Genomic DNA, 23,442 nt, shown 5'->3' on the forward strand with positions numbered 1-23,442 from the left:
CAATCAAAAATGTCGGGAATTCCATTTGAAAAATGTTTTTTAACGAAATTGTTAAATTATTTTTTGAATTATAATTTAAGTGTTTTTCCACATTAAAAAAGATACATGTTTTAGTAAACGTGAAATTAATACTTAAACGCGCGGCGTTGAGTTCTCCCACTCATTGTCCCGATATCTTTTAAATTGAGCTTCTATTCATAGGCGCCTCTTAACTTTGAAATCGATCTTGAGAGTGATCCTAAGCTTTCATTCATAAATTATTAAAACAGCATCTCAAGATCAATCTCGGACTAGCCTCAATAATCTTTTACATTTTCCAACAAAACATGGGCGCACTATAGTAATCAACATAAAAAGCATGTTTATGAACTAAAACTTTATTGCAATAATTTTTGCAAACCGTACATTTTTCATGTATACATAAATAATTCAAACAAAAAAAAAACAAAATTAATTGAGAAGAATTAATTTGATTGTTGTCAATTGTTATACAAATTGGAACGTACTAAATAATATTTTATATTTATTGTCACTTTTCCTAACAGAATATTAAAACTTTTAAAGGCTGTCATGGCGACATCGTCTAACTGTGGTATTTAGCAACGGTTCTAGGTTCATCAACACTAAGAGAAACCAAAACCGCTCTGGAAGGCACAGCTCGGCGTTAAGATCCGCCACTCAACACCCAATATATCGAATTTGCCCCAATTTTCAGCATTGGTAAAAAAATATTATGTGCTTGGAAGCATGTTTTTTAAGAATAGAACTCATAAAGAATCTAACAATTTCTACTTGCAAAAGGAACCCCATAAAATAATATTATTCTCCACAAAAAAATAACATGTAACATCATATTAAGAATGAAATATATCATTTATTAGTTTATTTAATATGTATTAGAGCATAATAGTTTTTATTTGTTTGGCAAGTTATGGCAGAAATAGCTTCTGATGTGATGGCTCCTTGGATTTATTACCGACTAAATGAGTAGTAAACATTTATGTGGAGAGGCTTTTACGATTAATCAAAACGGTCTTTTTGTAAAAGATGATTTATTGCAAGCTTTAATGAAGATGTTATTGAAAAAGTTCGCTCGTTTCTGCTTGGCGACGGTTTGGCGTGAAAGTGGGTGTTTTGTTGTCGTAGGTTCGATTTTCATCTTTGTTTAATTTAATGTATCAATCAAGAAAAATTACAAGCATAATGTAAGCCTGTGGTAATACAAAATATGTTCTGTTGGCAGTTATAAGTTATTTATCAATTATAATAGTGAGCTAAAAATGCCTCTAGAATTATAAAGTAAATGGGGCACGGCTGTCTTAATGGGAACGGAGTGTCTCGACACTAAATAACTCTAAATAATAACTCTTCTTATAGTAATAATTTGGTTGACCAAATTCAAATCGTACCGTACATGTTGTTCTCTCCGCCACAGGCTACACGTTTGTCAATTTTCATGATAATTTGTTGAATTATCGTAGCATTTAAGATCTAATCAACTTAATATGCTCTATGTGTGATAATTTAATTATGTAGGTTCTAATATTTTTATTCGTACTATATTACCAAAGTAAGTAGTCTCTTCTCTCCATTATATGAAGAGTGATGGAGCTTAAAGCCGCGATTTGTCTTGCTAAAGCGAAGAAATGAAAAAAATAGTCTCTAATATTTAACTGTCATCAAGTGTGCGCGTTATGTTGCGGAACTTAACGCCGTATTTTGTCAAACTAAACGTAACTAATTACTAATTACGTAACATTTTTCCATAAATTTAATAAGCAAAACGGCCCCAACTTAGTTAACTTACAAGATTATAAATTTATTATACTTTTACCACTTTCCTGGATGCTTTATAGGCCAAGTTTCCCAGGCCTTAAGCATGTACATCGTCTGAGCCCCAAGCACGGGCTCTCAGAAGATGGATAGCAATGAATAAATGACGTCAATTACATCTCTTATCTTTGAAGCTATTTAAATAAAGCCAGGCTTTTCGTATAAATTAAAAGTCACTTAAATTTTAAATGTGGCTTTACGTGTAAATTACAATTGTAATGATTGTAGTTAATAATTTATTTTAAGTGTGCTTAAGAATTTTAATTTTAGTGGTACTTAAGGTACTAGGTTCCGCTCTTCAATTCCAAAATTCAGTAAGAAATGGAGAATGGAGTATCCTAACACTAGGTTCCCCATTCCTATAGTGCTATGCGTGATACAAGATGAGGCTAAAAAAAAAACTACTTTACTTTAATTACTATAAAACGTATGACTATTCCCAAAACTTTATTTTTGGAATACTTATGAATAATTTAAAATGCGCAACCAGTACTCCCTCTTAATCCTTCATTGTTAGTGGAATACCTTCCCGTATAATAAGGGATTGGATAACTTAATGCAGGGCTTAGATCGGTCCCATAGCTTTCATTCCAGAAGCCCACCCGTCATTTGTTTGGACCTCAATCAGCTGTTTACTTTAAACCGCCTCGTGTACAGGATATATAGAATAAGTTACAAAAAGGAGAAGAAACGCGATCTTGTTATAATTTTTTTATTGGAAACTAGAATGTTCATTTTATTAAATATTAATTTAGTGTTTAGAAGTGTCAAAGCGCGGCGGTGAGTTCCGCCACTCAACACTCAATCCCTATGGAATCTGGCGTAAAGTGGAGAACGGAAGTGCCTTTATAGGAACAAGTATCTTACCACTAGATTCCCTCTGCCTACCCTGCTTTATGCTGGATACAGGACGAAAATTATCATTAAATAATATCAAAAGTTCACAAACAAGATACCAAAAAGAACATATTCTTCAACTACCACGAAACACGTTCTCCATGTTGCCGCCTTAATTCTCAATAAGGAGCACTTTATTACGTAAGAGGATTTGGAGGAGCCCTGAACTGCCACACGCTATTACAAACTACTCCGCGTTTTTACGGCTGATTAATCGTGAAAGCCTCTCGTAAGTGTATACCAGACGGCATTTGCTCTCTAATAAATACTTAGAAATATATCATTGGGATCCATTAAGAACTATCATCATTGGATAAATATATTGGTTTAATGACAAAATGCTATCTGTGTACGAAAATATCTAACTTTTTCATATATTTGAAATATATTGTTATAATTTATTTTGTTTTTTTTAGAGTTCCTTATCTTAAGAGGTCTTGTTTGAGGGTTTTGAATCTCTTTGTTGTCTGTCTGTCTAAATCTGATTTATCAGGAGACTGCATGGAGATATCAAGCTGAAATTAATATCAAACATTCGGGTCTAGGGTCCTTTTAAGCATAGAATAAATCTAGCTTCTAAGGCAAAGTAACCAATTGTTATAAAAGATTTAAATAATATATCTATAATGTAATGTATCTACATTACAAAGAAGATGAATGAAGAGTGTAAAGGCAAAGAATATTATTATTCTATTATATTTTCACAAGCACAGCCATGGATATAAACTAGTGAATAAAATAATATATTAAGGAGACATGTCTCACAAATTAGCCTCATTTTTCATAGAAAACATAGTCATTTCAACAGTAGAATATATTACGTGTCCACAAGAATGATTTCAGGAATCTACTCTTAGAAACGTATAAGTATAAAATATGTACGAGTATAATAATAATACAAAAATTACAGGTATATTTCTTTAAGATATTTTTAAATTTTGAAGATATTTTCATATCTTAGATATCTCATACATACACTTACAAAACGTTGTAAGTGTACAAAGTTTCATACATTCCAACATTATTAGCCAAAGCAGTACTATTCGTGAATACAAATATTACCAACGTTCGTTAGTGGGTATAATCGTCGCTCCCTTTGCAATGTACGTTGATGAATATTCGGGACAAACTAGCATCGGTCGCTTGCAAACATATCTAGCGATGAAATTACCATAGGGTATTTGTGACCGTAAACGTTTCACCTGGTCTGTATTAGGTGTGGAAGGGAGGTTATTTGGGTTTCGTGGGATAATGTATACGTAAAAGTAACAGTCGTGAGTTCGATGACAATTCGGGAATGTGATATGTTTAACAAGCACATTGGTTGGTCTAATAGTTCGTCTCGTAGGTTTTGTGTTGAGTGACATACAGGTGTAGCCGTGTAAGTGATAAGAAGTCAATTGAAAATTGATGATTACTCTTAATATAGAAGCCATCATGTTGCAGTGGGATAATATCAGACTGTAATACAACTACTACTAGTATTTACAATGGACTAGTATTTACAACGGAAACATAAAATTTTTATCGTAGCGCCACAAGGACCCGCGCCTTTTGAAAACCATTAAGCCATATGTTCTTAACAAAGTATGGCTTAATCGATCAGAGTATTAGGTAATACGTTCATTATTATTCAATTCCAATAAACACATTTAATTCCATGGACTGGGGAATACATTCTTAAGAACGAATAGAATAGCTACTATTTGGGGAATTTTCAAGAAACTAAGAATGAAATGGCGCTTGAACCCTTTTCAAGAGACGCAGGTTTGAATCCCACTAAGATCAATTTATCATCTGTTAACGTTCTAAAATATTGTTCTATTTTTATTAAGGAATATCTCTTGAAAAGCAACTTTAATTTTGCGGCTTTTAAATTAGACATAACTATATATAACATGACGTAACTTATCATGTTGAAACTACAAAGGTATCGTAAAGCGTCTTAATATACGATTCCATGCAATATTTCCGTAGAAAATAAAGGGATATGAGTAAGGTCGACCGCTATCAGTCACCGTCCGTTGATTATTTATCACTAGATTGTCTGCAAAATGTAAACTGTTTTTTAATGTTTACGCATTTATAAATGTTGGCATGTTTAGGATTATTTATTTTTATACATTTATATATATAGAAAATGGGATTTTAGTGTCACAAGTAATTCAAGAAGGACTGATCCTTCAAAGCTTGGATGAGACATAAACGTACGGCATATAATATTAGTATAGATAGATATTCCCACTACTCAGCCAACTCTAAAAACCTCAACAGTTCTATAATGTATGCTAATTCATTCCGTGGATGTGTTTGAAGACGGCCAGCTTCGAGGGTTTATTTCAGAATATTCATCAGCAAGCAATACGGCAATCCTGAATGAGACGATCACTGCTACACAAATATTTGACAACGCTTTAGGAGTTGTTCATTATGTACCTACTTAGATTATGAAAAATTCGATTAAGGCCAGTCGTGGCGCAGAGGCATAAGATTATAACTATGAGCACGACACATAGTGGGTTCAATTCTTTTTTCCGGTAACGGGATATATCAAGGCATTAAATTCCACCACTCAACACGCAATGCCAGCAGAACTCGACGGAAAGTGGAGAACAAGTGTTAAGACTACTTAACACTATATCCAGAGATACTATATCCAGAGGGTGTCCAGACTAATACCTGTCCGATATTAGTTTGTGGGCATACGGGTACGCGACCCCGGATCCTCGAACCGCCACTCTTATATCCTCATCTAGTCCGTAAGAATGGTGTCCCCCCCCCCGTCTCCTCCTCCTTTCTCCAGCTCCCTCCTTTACCTATCCTACCCCCCTCTATTTTCCTCTCCCTTCGGTTTTTCCCCACAAAGGGGGTTTTGGAGGTCAGACGGCAGTCGCTCCAGGAAAACCACAAACAGCCACAATATGGAACGGACCAACAACAGACTGGGTACGGCTAGGGCGTCGCCGCATAACGACGCGCAGGCACATCGCCCTACACCTGCGACAAGTGGGCAAGGGCTACCGTGTCAAGTACGGGCACGGTTAAAGACGCAAGTACCCAGACGAAAACTCCGCTTTGCAACGTGGAATATTGGCTCTCTAACCGGACGATGCAGGGAACTCGCAGATGTACTCATGAGACGTCGGGTCCAGTGTGCTTTCCTCCAGGAAACTCGCTGGAAGGGCAATAAGTCCCGTAACATCGGACAGGGTTACCGGCTTATATACACTGGGTCACCTTCGGGTAGAAACGGTGTAGCGGTAGTGCTTTCTGAAGAGCTTCAGAATGGGCTCCTTGAAGTTGACCGTCGCTCCGACCGCTTGATGCGAGTGAGGGTACTGATTGAGGGCGTTATCACAAACTTAATCAGTGCCTATGCTCCCCAGGCGGGATGTAGCGCGGCCGAAAAGGAGACATTCTGGGAGCAGTATGAAGGGGTGCTACTTGCTGTGCCGTCTACCGAAGTGGTCTTAGTTGGGGGGGATTTGAACGGGCACGTCGGTAAGGCTGCTGAGCCGTATGAACGTGTTCACGGGGGTTTTGGGCACGGTCTTCGCAATGCAGAGGGAGAAAACATTCTGAGAACCTGTATTGCGTCTGATCTGGCCGTCGTGAATACGTTCTTCCAAAAGAATTCTCAGCACCTTATCACGTATAAGAGCGGGTCCCACTCAACTCAAATAGACTACTTATTGACCAGACGGTGTCATATGGGCAGGGTAACTAACTGTAAGGTCATTCCAGGCGAAAGCCTAACGGCCCAACATCGTCTTCTTGTCATGGACTTTAACGTCACTCCGAAGAAGAAAGTAGCCGAGAAACGTAGGCCTCGGATCAAGTGGTGGTTGCTGAATGGACCGATGCAGACCGACTTCCTGGCAGAGGTGAAAAGTCACGATATTTCGACAAACACCGAGACTGCTCAGGATGCTTGGGATCGGGCTCAGTCGGCAATCATTGCGGCGGGCAGGCGAGTTCTTGGCCTTTCTAGGGGAGGACGTGTCATCGACAAGGAGACATGGTGGTGGAATGACGAGGTGCAGGAGGTGACTCGTGAAAAGAAGGCTGCCTTTAAGAAGTGGCAGGAATCCAACTCTCCTGAAGACAGACTGGAGTACACAGTAGCTAAACGTGCCTGTAAAAGAGCTGTAGCCAGAGCCCGCAGTGAAAGTTTGTCACCATTGTATGATAAACTTGAAACTGTGGAGGGGCAGAAGCTCATTTACAAACTGGCACGTTCCCGGGACAAAGTGACGCAAGATATCGCAAAATGTCTTTGCGTCAAAGATTCCCAGGGCACGCTGCTCTGTAGTCATGCCTCTGTGAAGGAGAGGTGGAGAAGCTACTTCCAGGAGTTGCTGAATACTCAGCACCCATGCAGTCTTCATCACGACCCACCGCCTAACCTCGGACTTATTGCCCCAATAACCCTTGACGAAACACGTAATTGCATTCGACGCATGAAGAACGGAAAAGCGGTGGGACCTGACGACATTCCGATCGAAGCGTGGAAATCGTTGGGCTCTCTTGGTGTGCTCATGCTTACTGACCTTTTTAACCATATCTTGAACACTGGTAAGATGCCGCATCAGTGGCGGCTTAGCTTCATTACCCCTATTTACAAAGGAAGGGGCAGTGTTCAAGATTGTGGTAGTTATAGGGGCATTAAGCTTATGAGTCATACCATGAAGCTCTTCGAGCGCATGATCGACCTCAGGCTCCGCCGAGAGTGTACTATCTCTGAGTCTCAATATGGATTTCAGCCAGGATCGGGCACCATGGACGCCATTTTCGCCCTCAGAACTTTGATGGAGGCATACAGGGAAAAAAGGAGAGCTCTGCATGTGGCCTTTTTAGATCTGCAGAAGGCCTTTGACTGTGTGCCTCGTCAGTGTATCTGGTGGGCATTGCGATCCAAAGGGATCCCTGAGGCCTATATTGAGATTATCAGAGACATGTACCACGATTCCGCTTCTATGGTTAGGACTGCTGTTGGCGACACTAGACCCTTCCCGATTACAGTGGGGGTTCACCAGGGCTCGGCTCTTAGTCCGTTCTTATTCAATGTAGTGCTCGATACTGTCTCGGCTCACATCCAGGAACAGCCTCCATGGCTGATGATGTATGCCGACGACATAGCACTCATTGCCGAGAACCGACTGACGCTGGAGCGTAAAGTGAACCTCTGGAAGGGTACGCTTGAGAACGGCGGTCTTAAACTAAATGTGTCGAAGACAGAGTACATGGCCTGCGGGAGCCGGGACTCGAGCACCATCCTTATAGGTCCTGAGCCAGCCGTTAAGTCGGAGAAGTTCAGGTACCTTGGATCCGTTATGCACGAGTCTGGAGGCATCGATCACGATGTCCAAGGGTGGTCTGCGACCGCAGAATACCGCCCAAGCTCAAGGGGCTGATATACAAGAGCATCATCCGACCGGTTCTTTTATACGGCAGCGAATGTTGGCCAGCACTATCTCGGCACACTCAGGAGCTTCACGTCACGGAAATGAAGATGCTGAGGTGGATGTGCGGCGTAACGCGGTCTGACCGCATACGCAACACATTCATTCGAGGTAGTCTTGGGGTCCGTGACGTAGCGGATAAGCTCCAAGAGCGCCGCCTGAGATGGTTTGGCCACGTTACGCGCCGGCCTAAGAACTATGTCGGATGCAAGTGCCTTGCTATATCAGTTCCTGGAGTGAGACCTCCTGGACGCCCAAGGAAGCGCTGGCTGGATGTCGTGATGCAGGACATGAGAGCCAATGGTCTAACCACCGAGGACGCAAAAGACCGTGCAAAGTGGAGTAGGTTGAGTAGGAGGGCAGACCCTGGCAATAGCCGGGATTAATGCCAGGAGGAAGAAGAAGAAGTGTTAAGACTACTCTTTCCTCATGAAGATGCTTCCGTTCCCCGCCCTCTGCCCAGAAGAGCTCTTGAAGGCATTGCCTTTTGAGTGCCAGCTACTATATACGAAATGTTCTAGAATTCAGCTTTCATCTGAAAAAAAGATAATGCTCCAGTTGAAATTTCAATGCAAACAGTAGTTTCCCACAATTTATTTCCTCAATTCTATAGCGTAGGCCATTAGGCTGCGCTAATGTTTTGCCTCCATAATATTTGACTGCATAATATCGACAGTTGGATTTTAAACATGTCTAAGTAAAGTTTTGTTTAATAGTATAAGATAGATTTGAGGCCTTCTTGGAGCAGTGGAATAGAGTTTGACTATAAACCCGAGTGTATAGCGTTTAATTCGCACTCGGAAGAGTGAGTGAGTTTCCCAATCAGGCAAAAAATACGGCGTTGAGTTACACCTCTAAACGTGCTGTCTAAAATTTTTTGCGGAAAACGGAAAACGGAATATCTTGACATTGGATTGTCTGTCTACTCTGCAATGCGGGAATCAGCGTGAAGATAAAAAACCAACATAACTAGTAGTAGTATGTGTTCTATCGATTATATATCGAGTGCCAAATATAAGCCATTTATTTCCATGCATTGGCTATATCAATTTTTGTCACTCGCAGCTCCTAAAGACCTTCTCAGTAATATTGAATAATCGCCATCCGTTCCAACTCATAAATTTATGTGTAGGATATATGACAAAATCTCTATGGGATTTTTACCATAAATTCTTGTCTATTCAGGTTCAATTTTGTTTTTTTTTATCATTAAATCATCAGGGATGCTTTTGACGGTACGGTTATATTGTTTGAATTGTATTTACTTGTTTTTTGGGTTCAGTACGTTAAAAGGGAAATACAACATTTCATTTATTTCAATACTTTAAAAATGTTTTAGTTTCATGGTATCACACATACAGAAGGGTACATAGAAGGAAAATGTTGCGTTTTGTCATTCAACTCACCACTGCACTGTGAGACGTTGAAAAACTGCGCCACGGTAAATAGCAAGGTAGGTAAGTAGTGTTATTACACTCTGTTCTCACTAAGACACTTCCCTTTCTCACTTGCCGCTGAATTAATTCTTGAGGGAGTGCGTCTTGCATGGCAAAACTTAACGCCGCGCTTTTGCCTCGTTAGAATAGCGATAGAATGAAACTATAAATATTTCATTTTCCCAAGTGGGAATCGAACCCACAACTATCGCGTTTACTTGTGTCCCTGCGCCAGAACAACCTTATAATGCTAATATAAAAAACATACACATTTGCTAACATCTAAAATCAATTATCTGGATTTTCTCGATCGCTATTTTAACCTTTCTACGCCATTAACTTACGAACTATGCGAACGTAATGCTAGCCAATTATCGCTAGATATTGTTATATGAAAATTTTAATGTGAACTAAGTTTAGTCGTTTGTAAGAATTACTTGTTTGTAGCATTATCGTATTCAAACGACTTCTTATTTCGAGAAGGTTCTGTATATTTTTTGTTTGTCCGTTATTTGTGGATTGCTTTTATTTATTTTTTAACAGAATCTAGCTAAATGTAGGCTGTGAGGTCGATTCCCATGTAGACAAAAGGATTTTTTCCACTTAGGTATAAATTTCAACTTTTAGTTGCGTCATTCAAAATGTAGTGTTTCGAATAGGAGCCGGTGGTACGTTATCTCTTGATACTCTATTTTATGCAGGGAAAAGAGTAAATAAACAAATTAATTATAAACAAAACAAAAAAACTCGACTGCCTAAACTAAATTAATGTATTCCATAACACTTGTGCCATCGAGACAAATCGAATAACGATTTAATGGTTACAAATTAACAGAGGAACGGATATACATACGCGATAAAAACATAACCTGCCTTTTGAGCTTCGCCGCAGTCGGGTAAAAAACACCTATGTTAGTACCTACATACCTAAATTACCTAATAAAAAAGTTTCAATAATTTCATTATACTTCGTAGGTAAGTACTACATCGTAAAATCAGATAGCGCCATAGAATATTCTATGTACGCATACAAATAGCGTTTAACGTTAACTAGTTTGAAATGGGTATAATCCCCGTTTTTATAGATTACTGAATGTTTAAAATGTTCCGTTCCTATTAAGATACATCCATTCTCACTTTCCGTCGAATTTATGAGGCATTGGAACGCTTATCTAATTACCAGAGAAAGGAAATCAGGAAAAAAAAAACAAAGAAAGGAAATCAAAACAATTCCCCCGAGTAAGAATCGAACCCACAACCGCCGCGTTTACAGTCCTGCCCGGCAGTACCTGTCAAAACCAAAAGTTTTTGGAATTAAAACATCATCGACACCAAATATACGAGCTATAAAAGTGACAGAGTGGCAATATTTGCCGACATTACCTTATCAAAGAAAAACAGTTGAGTGCTTAAAAGATTATCTTCTGAACAATTATTTATTATCAGTGATTTATTTGTGTTTCGGTAAAGGGATGTTGTATTTATAAGTTAATAACGTAATTTCGTACGCTCTTTTAGGGTTGCGTAACGAAATGGCAAAATCGGAACTTTTACAGATTTTATGAATCTGTTCTGTCTGTATGTCATAGCCATTTTATTCCGGAATTGTCGGGATTGTATTTTCAACTTGGATATAATTTTTTTATACAAAAATCTAAATATAAATAAAACGAGGATATTAACCTATACATGGAACTGAAACAAAAACACACACAAAAAGTTTAAATAATAATTCCATTCCTATTAAAACACTTCCGTATATCATTTCCTCGAGCCCACAACCTATCACACTTATAGTTTCATACTTGTGCACAAAATAAATAAAATTTTAAATTCTAATGAAATAATATGCTCTTGTAAAAATTAAGGAGCTTACATCTAAGACAAATTTTTTTTTCGAATAAAGAAAGTAAGAAGCTTAAATCTAAGAGTTATTTTTTTCCTTTTCTTACATGTAAGCGGAAATGGAGAATTTGGTGAAAGGAAGTACAATTAAAATCTATTATTGCACGCTTACGAAAGAAAAATAATTATTTTTACTCTATAAAAAGATAGATATAAAAGATTCGATGTTTTGTATCCGTATCTCTTTTTTACCATCTAAGCGCATTGGCCATGCGTCGAAATTCTTAAATAAAAAATTTGCTGCAACTTTTTCTTTAACTTTATTCTTTATAAATATTTTCTTATACAATTCTTATTTAAATATTCAAGTTATTACTATAAATAAAAAAAAACGCCAGTATTTCAAAACATGCATAAAAAATCGAATACACAACGAACTCCTGCATTGAAATATAGTACAAATGAGTTACGGCGACAAAATAATACCTTGAAGGTGTCTAAAATTTCTCACAATAATATTATATTATGAAGAAACTCATTTCGTTTAAGATATTTTTTCTGAATTCACCATATTACGTGTTTGAGGAAAAACGTATCCTATAACAAGGCCCGCTTACAACGGTAATGTACTCTGGGAAAATGCTTTCGAAGCTCGTATTTCCCTTTTCATGTTGCATTCTACCGTGTTGCTTAGAAGTCCATTAGGCCATTTGGGCAAGGGTCCTGGGTTCGATTGTCGTCCTCGGTTGATCTTGTCCAAAATTTTCTAAATATAGATGTTATGTACTGTAATGCTTATATTGAACATCGCTTAATGTCGCGATTTGCCTCATTAGCAAAGCAAGAAAATAGAAATCTGAAATAAAATTTAATTGCTCCGAGTGGTAATCGAACTTACAACAATATTATCATTACATAAATATAGGGTTACCTAACAACTTTTAGTAATTCCAACGAATTTAGCACGTATCATTTCAAAGTAAACTAAAGTTAGGTGACTTTTCGGGTAAAGTACAAGTAAAACAAGGCATGTCCCTGTTCGTGCTGGCCCGGCACTCTCATTGTTAGCGAGTGTTTTCGGCGTCGCCTCCAGCAAAGGCCGACTTTTAGAATTTTTAATTTCATATAACGTTTTCTTCTCGAGAGATTTTTTTATGTATGTTTTGTAATGACAGTTAGGTTTAGTTTAAATATTTTAAATACTATGTTAGCAAGTCTTTATCTCATATTTTTGTATTCTGGTATTCCTTGCTTGCTTCTTTTTTTTCCTTGAATATAAACACAAAGAAATATGGCACCAGTGTAGGGAACATTACTTATTCTAAATTAATATTATTACATTTACTAAAATCATCCGCACGCAGCGCATTGGAACAATTCAAACCTGTTCCGAGTTTTTTTGCTATGCGTGTCGTAGGCTGCTAGCTAGCATCGCCACGTTTAAGGAGTCGGCTAGAATCGCTTGCGACATTCACTTGTGTATCCATTGCTCTCTTAGCTTGCATTCAATTCTCAACCTTAACTTTTTGCTATTACGTGCTAGTTTAGCTTGTATTTTCTATTGGTATTTATTTAAATTTCTTTATTTCCTTCTGTGATTATTTTCTCTTCACGTATCTGTGAGTTAAATAAATTTGGGCAATTTCTCCACAAAATTTAGATTTTTAATTTTACTCATTTAGTGTAAAATAAATAAGATTAATAGTGGTATCACATCTCAACCGCTATATTGGTGACCCCTAAATTGGTGAGCACTACAATAAATACCTACGTTTACTGCTGGCAAGAAGATTTAAAACGGCAGGAGGCCATTTTGACGACCTTGGCAAGTGACCTCTGATACAAGATGGAGGACGCGACTACATCCAACGTGTGCAGAATTGGCGTGCGTATTCCACCATTCTGGCCGGAAGAACCAGCCCTTTGGTTTTCACAAATGGAAGGTCAGTTTGCTTTATCTAATATAACAAGTGATACTACAAAATTTTATTACGTTGCCGCTCAGTTAGATAATCAATTTGCTGTCGAGGTGAAGGATATTATCATTTCTCCTCCCGAGACGGATAAATACATCACTCTTAAAACGCAACTGATTAAAAGATTGTCTGCGTCTCAAGAAAAGAAAGTGATGCAGTTGCTGAGGCACGAGCAGCTAGGTGATCGCAAGCCATCACAGTTTCTGCGATACATGCAAGATCTTGCGGGTTCATCTGTCCCCAAGGATTTTTTAAAAACATTATGGTCGAGTAGATTACCACAAAACATTCAAACGGTTATAGCTTCACAGCCTGATCTGCCTATCGAAAAATTAGCTGACCTGGCAGACAAGGTGCATGAGATAGCACCCTCATCACCACAGGTCGCAAGCACATCTGCGATGGCCACACCCCCTGCATCCTCCATGTTGGAAGAAATGGCCAAGCAGATCCAACTCCTGACCAAGCAGGTATCGGAACTCTCGACCCAGGTACGTCACAACTCGGTCTCATCAAAATTTAGAGAGCGTTCCCGGAGCCATTCCAGACATCGCAGGAAGTCGACTACCCGGCAAAAGTGTTGGTACCATTTTAAATTTGGTTCAAATGCTAAAAAATGTGTGCAGCCATGTAATTACGGAGAGTCGGAAAACTCTCTGGGCAGCCGGAAGTAGCGGCCAACGTCTGCCCTTTACCTACAGGCCGTCTTTTCATTACCGACCGTATTTCAAAAATGCTTTTCCTCATTGATACTGGCTCGGATCTCTGCGTTTTTCCACGGTTGGCTACCAAGGCGCCCTGTACCAAGACAAAGTATGAACTTATGGCGGCGAACGGTACAGTCATTCATACTTACGGTCCTACATTGTTACACTTAGACCTAGGACTAAAGCGTACTTTCACCTGGAAAGTTACCATCGCTGATGTTTCAAAGCCCATTATCGGCGTAGATTTTTTGATATTTTACAATCTTCTTGTAGATTGCAGATGTCAGCGACTCGTCGATGGAAATACCACTCTGTCAGTGCAAGCAATAAAAGAAAATATCTCCGATGACCTTGCGTCAGTCAAAGCCATTTCGGGAGAATCAAAATACCATCAGCTGCTTCATGAGTTTCCAGAGGTAACGAGACCATCAGGTACGTCTTCCTTACCTAAGCATAATACCGTGCATTACATCAAAACCATTCCCGGACCACCGGTTACCAGTAGACCTCGTCGTTTAGACCCAGTTAGACTGAAAGCAGCCAAAAAAGAATTTGACGATATGCTGGCACAGGGAACTGCCCGCTCCTCTAACAGTTCGTGGTCGTCCGCTCTGCACTTAGTTAAGAAGAAGGACGACGGATGGAGACCATGTGGTGATTATAGGGCACTCAATGCTCGCACAGTACCTGACAGGTATCCGATACGCCATATCCAGGATTTTTCCTACCAACTCTCTGGTTGTACAGTATTTTCAACTATCGATCTAGTCAAGGCGTACAATCAAATACCAGTACACGTCAATGATATCCACAAAACAGCCATTACAACTCCTTTTGGACTTTTCGAGTTCCCGTACATGACCTTCGGACTGCGCAATGCAGCACAAACCTTTCAGAGGTTCATGGACGAAGTGCTACGTGATTTTGATGACTTTTGTTTTGGTTACTTAGACGACATTTTGGTATTTTCCAGTTCTGAAGAACAACATCAGCGCCACATCAGACTACTCTTCACCAGGCTCAAAGAGTATGGTGTTTTGATAAACACATCCAAGTGTGTCTTCGGGCAGCGACAGGTAAAATTTCTTGGTTACCTAGTGTCAGATTCTGGGACTCAACCTTTAGAGACGAACGTAAAGAGCATACAGGAGTGCAATGTGCCGAAAACTGCTAAGGAATTACGACGTTTCCTCGGTATGTTCAATTTTTATCGGCGTTTTATTCCCGACGCCGCAAATATCCAAGCACCATTAGATGCTGCGCTTCTAGGACCTAAGATGAAAGGAGCTAAGCCGATCACTATGACACCGGAGATGATGGAAGCCTTTCAAAAATGTAAGACTTGTTTATCTCAAGCCACATTACTGGCTCACCCAGATCCTTCTGCAGAGCTAGCTATTGCCACTGATGCTTCTGATGTCGGAATTGGAGCAGTTCTTCAACAACGTGTTAATAACGTATGGCAACCTCTTGGTTTCTTTTCTAAAAAATTAACATCTGCGCAGAAGAAGTATAGTCCTTACGACAGAGAACTGTTAGCCATTTATGAAGCCATTAAATATTTTCGACACATGGTTGAGGCTCGAAACTTCGTGATTCACACGGATCATAAACCTCTCACATATGCATTCAGCATTAACAGGGAGAAATGCTCACCGCGCCAATATCGGTACTTTGATTATATTTCTCAGTTCACAACTATTATTCAATACTTACCAGGACGTTTGAACGTAGTGGCTGATACTCTGTCACGACTGGAAGAGGTGAGTCGATCTATTGATTACCAGGCTCTAGCACTTGCTCAAGATACTGATCCTGAACTGCTAGGTCTGCTTCAAAAAGGCTCATCGTTAAAACTGGTTAAGGTAGATTTGCCACCCCGGAGCATGAAGTACCTCGGACTTGTTCTGGATGGTCGGTGGAGTTTTCGGGGCCACTTTACATCTTTGGCCCCGAAACTGTTGAAGACAGCGGCGGCACTGGCGCGCCTTTTGCCCAATGTTGGTGGGCCGAGCGCCTCTAGCCGTCGGCTGTACACCGGAGTGGTCCGATCGATGGCGCTCTATGGTGCTCCCGTATGGGCGGACGCCCTGGACCGGCATAACATCACTCTGCTGCGACGTGCGCAGAGGGTGATGGCCATCCGGGCGATACGGGGGTACCGGACCATCTCCGGTGAAGTGGCGTGCGTGCTGGCCGGAGTCATGCCGTGGGACCTGGATGCCCTTTCTCTGGCGCCGGTCTATTGCCGGCGTCGGGGCCTGGCGTCCGGGGAACCGGCAGGCCAAGCACGCGCAGAGGAGGTGCGGGTAGCCGCAATTGAGATGTGGGAAACTCGGCTGGCAAATCCATCTGCCGGCCTGAGGACGATCGAGGCGGTTCGTCCAGTGTTCCGCCAGTGGTTAGCGCGGCGTCACGGCGTCCTAACCTTCCGCACCACACAGGTGCTCACGGGGCATGGCTGCTTCGGGGGTTACCTGTGTCGGATCGCTGGGAGGGAGCCCGACGCTCGCTGCCACCACTGTGGCGACTGCCTCGATGAGACGGCCCAGCACACGTTGGAGGTGTGCTCAGCCTGGGCGTCTCAACGTCGCGCTTTGCGCGACGTCATAGGGGACGACCTTTCCCTGCCGGCCGTGGTCAAGGCCATGGCCGGTAGCGAGACGTCGTGGGACGCGGTCTCATCCTTCTGCGAGGCAGTGGTGCTCGAGAAGGAGTCGGCGGAACGGGCGAGGGAGGCTATTGCCGAAGTCGCCATCCGCCGTAAGAGACCGGGTCGCCGGAGGGCGGCATACGATCGCCGCCTTCCGCCCTAATGTGCCAGAGGGCGGTCAGCTTGGGGAAGCTGGCTGCCTACCAACCTGGCCCGAGTAGGCGCGCGCAGGTCGCTCCCGCGCGCTACTCCGAGCAGGCCGTCGAGGGTGCCCACACACCCTTGACTCCGCGACGTGCCTTGCAGGCTCCCGCCGCCGCGATTCGTGGACGATTCTAGTCCCCGCGTCTCGCGGCCAGTGGCGGTCGAGGAGGAGCACCGTGAGGTTTTAGTGGGTATGGACGGCCTACATCTGCCAAGTCCGCGAGTCCCACATAACCCGCTCGAGTCCCCACTCGGGCCGGTATCCGTAAAAGGATTTCCTCACGATAAAAAAAAAAAAAAAAAAAAAAAAAAAAAAAAAAAAAAAAAAAAAAAAAAGATTTGCCACACTGTAACCAGAAGTTATACTGTGACGTATCAATGTCTTCTCCGCGCCCGTTCATTACTGAGAAGTTTCGCCGACAAGTTTTTGAAACTTTACACAGCTTGAGCCATCCTGGTAGGACAGCTACAGTGCGGCTGGTTACACGGAGATTTGTATGGCCAGGGATTCGCAAGGACTGTAGAGAGTGGACACGAGAGTGTGTACTTTGTCAAAAGAGCAAAGTTCACCGTCATACCCTTGCTCCCTTATCCTCAATTCCAACTCCTACATCGAGGTTTGCACACATCCACCTCGACATCGTCGGACCTTTAACTGTTTCGTCTGATTTCAGATATTGTCTTACTGTCATCGACCGTTTCACACGATGGCCTGAGGCATTCCCACTTAAGGACATCACAGCTGATTCCTGTGCTGCCGCTCTTCTCTCTGGTTGGATAGCAAGATTTGGTTGCCCTCTTCGAATTACAACCGATAGGGGTCGGCAATTCGAGTCGCATCTCTTCAAGGCACTATCAGCCATGGTTGGTGCACATCACTTTACGACTACTTCGTATCATCCAGCTTCCAACGGCTTGATCGAGAGACTCCATCGGCAGCTGAAGGCAGCTATCATGTGCCATCCCTCTTCGACCTGGACAGAAGCACTTCCGTTAGTGCTGCTGGGCATCCGTAGCGCTTGGAAGGATGACATTCAGGCTTCAGCGGCTGAGCTGGTCTACGGGGAGCCCCTTCGACTTCCAGGGCAATTTCTGGCACCCTCAGAAGACTACAGGACTGCAGATATCACAAATCTGGTCGCTCGTCTTCGTGCTGGTATGGCACGACTCTCACCGAAGCCCACGTCATGGCACAGGACAGGTCCTTTTTATATGCCAGCTGACCTCGCAGAGGCAACACATGTTTTTTTACGGCAGGACCACGTCCGCAAACCACTGGAACCACCTTATGCAGGCCCATACAAGGTTCTCAAGAGGACTCCTAAATATTTCAAAATAGACATATGCGGTAAGCCTAATAACGTTAGTGTGGACAGGATCAAGCCCGCATATGTTACGCGAGAGGCCGTTCCTGCATCAAAGAGGATAATAGCAGCACCAAAGGCTATCTCTCAACCTGACGTGGAGCAGACACTTGAGAGGCGGACAAGAAGCGGAAGAAGAGTCAAGTTTCCAGACTACTATCGCCCTTAACCAGGTCTCTGGGGGGGAGTACTGTAGGGAACATTACTTATTCTAAATTAATATTATTACATTTACTAAAATCATCCGCACGCAGCGCATTGGAACAATTCAAACCTGTTCCGAGTTTTTTTGCTATGCGTGTCGTAGGCTGCTAGCTAGCATCGCCACGTTTAAGGAGTCGGCTAGAATCGCTTGCGACATTCACTTGTGTATCCATTGCTCTCTTAGCTTGCATTCAATTCTCAACCTTAACTTCTTGCTATTACGTGCTAGTTTAGCTTGTATTTTCTATTGGTATTTATTTAAATTTCTTTATTTCCTTCTGTGATTATTTTCTCTTCACGTATCTGTGAGTTAAATAAATTTGGGCAATTTCTCCACAAAATTTAGATTTTTAATTTTACTCATTTAGTGTAAAATAAATAAGATCATATTAAATAGTGGTATCACATCTCAACCGCTATACCAGTATCTACAAATTTTCGCTTAAAAAACGAATTGCTTAGATACTAAAGCAATATCAGCTGAATGAATTCCTCTCAATGGACCTCTTTCTAAGAAAATAAGTTTTTCACTTAAATCGTCCTAAGCTAAACTACTTGTATTGAAGACGTTTAAAGATCCACTTATCTTTCACTGGTTAGAGTAATAAGTAGAAAAATGTCTATGAAAATAGACCAAGATTTTTTTTAAATTAACTTTTCAATAATAACTAAGTAAATAAATGTCAATAATATATTAAGCCTAGTTAAATATAATCCATTTAACTTTCATGGATTATTTCTTTTTAATTCACAGCAGAGTGTTAAGAATTAAGATACTGTGTTTCCCATTTTCGTAAGTTTTTCGTTTCCATTAAAATGGCGTAACTCAAAACTGCGCTTTGACACTTGTTCGAAGAAATGAAAATAGCAAATAGCTATGTAGCTTCCTAGAGTGGGAATCGAACCCATAACCTACCGCGTTCGTAGTCATACCCTTGTGCCACTGCAGCACGACTGCTTATACAATTTATTTTTTATATAATACAACAGTTAGCCCAAATATCACATAAAATTTGGCTATCTTAACAAAAGCCCCAAACAATTGCACACTTAAACATTTTAGTGCGGGTTGTTTAAACAAGATAAGGTATTATATAATCGAACTGCGAGCCAGGAGCCGAAGGGAAGTTTGCCAAACTTCGGCCATATGCGATACAGTTACCTCAATTCCTATGCAATTTTTCGTTAAGGCCCATAAAAATGTTGTTTGTAGGGATTTTCAACGCTTTAATAATATGTTTCTTGTTTAAATTTGCTTGTCTGTTGCTAAATATTAAATGATATATATGAATTAAAATATGATCAAACATATAAACTTGAGACTGACGTAGCGCAACGAGATCATCAATCCTCATTCGAGTCCGAGACAAAGAATTATTTTCATTTCCTCGCCTGGTAACACGCAATATTTTGAAATTTCTGTGGAACATAGGGAACAAAGTGTCTTAACACTAAATTCTCTCTGCAGTGTTATATATATATTAATAATAATGTTGCACCAAAAGAAGTCGCTATCATTTACCCTAGTATGAAAGTTATTCATGACTCAGAGAGGGATTCTGATCTACATCATTTTTAAAGGAATAATGAATACTTGTAGAATATTTTTAAATGAAAAATATTCTGCTTTCAAGAATGCCATCCGGAAATACAGGCTTTACCGCAAAAGCTCAACAGAGTTTATAAACAAAGCTAGGCTCTCGAATACAGCTAGTAAAGGCTGTGTTTACATAAATAAGAATATATTTTTATTAGCTTCACGCTATGTTCCGCACAATACCTCCAACATTCAACGGAAAGTGGAGAATGGAAATATCTTGATGAGACGGAGTATGTTAGCACTAGGTTTCCGGGTTCCTTCAGCCCACCTCACTATGTGTGGAATAATATGTGAAACTCAAAAGTAAATAAAAAATACACCGGAACCAATGTTATCAATAATTTTATATTTAACATCATACCTAATACAAAAATTTAAATATTATCTTGTACAACCCCTTGTACCGAGAATGGGAGAGCCCATTTTTAATGAGTCATGAAAGATTTTCATCTACTTGACGTAGCTTTATCCATTATAAAATTAGTATGGATAAGAAAATTAAATATTCAAATAGATAAATGTAGTATGTAAAAAGTAACAAAATTATAATGTTACTGCTAAAACAGTGTTAAATTTGTTCATTCACAGCTCTTAAACAAAAAAAATCCAAAAAATACATATATTCGCACTCATATACGTCAATTAGCATAATAATGTACAAATAATATACAATATCTATTTATATTCTAATTTTAGAAGTATATACATATTTTTTAAATATATGTAAAATATGATAATATCGTTGTGATAATGTCTCAAAAATTACGCGGTGCGTAGGGAACGGAGTGTCCTCAGACTAGGTTCCCTCTGCCTCCGTTACAATGTCAAGCCTAAAACACTTTACGGGTAAACTTTCATCTACACATACTTTATTGGGTTGACAGGGAGTTTTCCTCTGGTAAAATATTATAACATGGTTCTCAACTTTCCATCCATTTACAGAATGCGCATGTCTATTTGTTAAAATTGTACGGTTTAAATTCTATAATATGAAGATATCTCACGTGCAGGGTGGGAAATATTACTAAAATTAAATAACTATAAGACGTAAAATAATCTATTTCTCACTTTTCGTTGAAATTTATTTCCTTATTAAATTTATTTCCAGTTCTTAGTGCCCCCACACATTCCCGAAGGAACCTAATCAAAACTTCAGCTTCCTATGATTAGTGGAATGGTCTTCTGACAACCACTCAGTTATTAGCGGAGCTAAAGTAAGTAAATATAAAAATTTGAACATTCGGGATTTCAACTCGCGCCTTTTCAACTAAGCCATACGTTCTCATCGGGCTACGTCAAAATTCTTATATGCTAGTTGCAACTTATTTTTATTGCTAGCAACAAGTCAATTACTTAAGAAAATACGAGACGTCAAATTTCATTCGCTCTGGATCACAAATCACAGCGTTTAGTTCCGCAACTCAGTACGCAATGTATAGAAATTAGGATAGAAAGGATCGAACGAACTACCAACTACATTTGCGAAAAGAAAAAATACAATTGTAGGTCTCTCAATGTTAATATCGAACTCGAACTTAAATTAATATACCATTTGTCAAAACAAATGAAGAATAGAATTTCTCACTTGCAACGTCTTATTCGAATACGAATTTAATATTGAAATATATTCGTGTGAATAAAAATTTATCAAAATAAAGTGCTTTGGATTTGCTTTCAAATTTATCAAAAAATTGGATCTAAATCGTTTCACCTATTATTATAATGGATATTTCATCATTTATATTACATTTAGAAAATAATAAATTTGATGTTTAAAGATAGTTTATTCTTGTTCTTAAAATGAAAGAAGCTATCTTATTCCAAGTATCTATCCCTATCTATTTATTCCCTTTAATGAAAAAAAAAATATATCTATGTATTTAAAAAATCGTAATTATTATGAAAAGATATCCACATTAATTTATCTTACGAATAACTAAAGAATACACACTTGTACAGGCTGAGGGCATTCGTTCACAAGACAGTACTAGCGTTAACAATTTTTACATCTTCCTCGGGTCGCGGTACTATTCAGCCTTTTCGTATTCCTTTGCCATTGAATCTTGATCTTTTGTTCTTTTGTTAGTTTATCATTTTCATCCATTTATTGCTTTGGATTAATATCGTTATCTAAATGGATGGATGGTCTATTACTAAAATATATGTATACATAATTGCATAGGTTAGATGATCCGTTGACGTTAACGTAACACTATGTTTAGAAATTTTCTATTAGTTTGGTGTGCCTGATTGAAAATTATAGCAATGTCACTATTTATACGTTTTATTTTAAACGCTTTTACAATACAAACCGCCCGCAGAATACATTTTTTAAGTTTGTTTTTAATCCTTTCCTTAAAATGTAGTATCTCTTCCGATATCGTTTTTCTCTCACTACCTAACCAAAGTATATTTAAAATGTTCATAAATACTGAAATTATGGCATAAGAGAATTAAAAATACTACTATTATTACAAAAAACTTTCGTAGCACAGCAGAACTGCAAACAGGTTGTGGGTTCGATTCCCACTCGAGAAGACTAACATTTAATATTTTCATCACACATCACACCCAGTCTTATTAACTACTATCTCAACTCTAGGTTCCCAGGTTCTCTCTGCCTCCTTTGCTAAGTACGTGAAAGTAAAAAAAATATATGTAAATATTGCTGTAAATAATATACATACATACCATTTAGGAATGAAATTGGCTCAATGCCAGTACAATTATGTTTTTGGTAAGTGGACTCGGCTAAACAACAGACCACGGTAGATTACCTTTATAGGAGGATGTTACTGCCAATTTTTAGCATGTTCTTTTAAGTACCATCTTTTTTTAAACTTTTTAATAACTTTTAGTTTGGCCGAGATGCCTTAGAGCATTTTTTAGCTCTACGCTACATCTAGATAGGCATAGGGAGCCTAGTGTTAAGGAAATGAACCTAATGTTGCTTCTACGGGGGTACACAAACAAATAAACAAACTATACCATCCTAGCTATTTGACCAATAGATCAATCAAAATAGTTTATGCGATTAATAAATACCGCCTAGTACCTAGCCATTGTTAAAGTTTTAACATTCCACAATTCTATTTCAATTGTATTACAATTATTTAAAATATATTAACGTCTGTTATTCGACCTAAATAAAGTTTATTACGCATCTTCCACTCTTACACTGAATATTTTTCTTTTTTTTTTAGCTTCACGCTAAATCCCGCACGTAGAAGGGTGAGCAGAGGGGACCTGGGAACCTAATAT

General features: G+C 39.5%; 1 protein-coding gene across 1 annotated transcript; it reads left to right on the top strand.

Annotated features, from left to right (window-relative positions):
- The first annotated feature begins 13,319 nt into the window (after positions 1 to 13,319).
- On the top strand, positions 13,320 to 14,123 carry LOC146539796 (uncharacterized). Its single transcript, XM_085207930.1, has one exon. It carries the CDS (start codon positions 13,320 to 13,322, stop codon positions 14,121 to 14,123), a length of 804 nt encoding a protein of 267 aa, XP_085064056.1.
- The last annotated feature ends 9,319 nt before the right edge of the window (positions 14,124 to 23,442 follow it).

This window comes from Heliconius melpomene, chromosome 3 (genome assembly GCF_056956725.1).
Source record: "Heliconius melpomene rosina isolate 202511_hmr_F chromosome 3, ASM5695672v1, whole genome shotgun sequence".
Taxonomy (NCBI): domain Eukaryota; kingdom Metazoa; phylum Arthropoda; class Insecta; order Lepidoptera; family Nymphalidae; genus Heliconius; species Heliconius melpomene.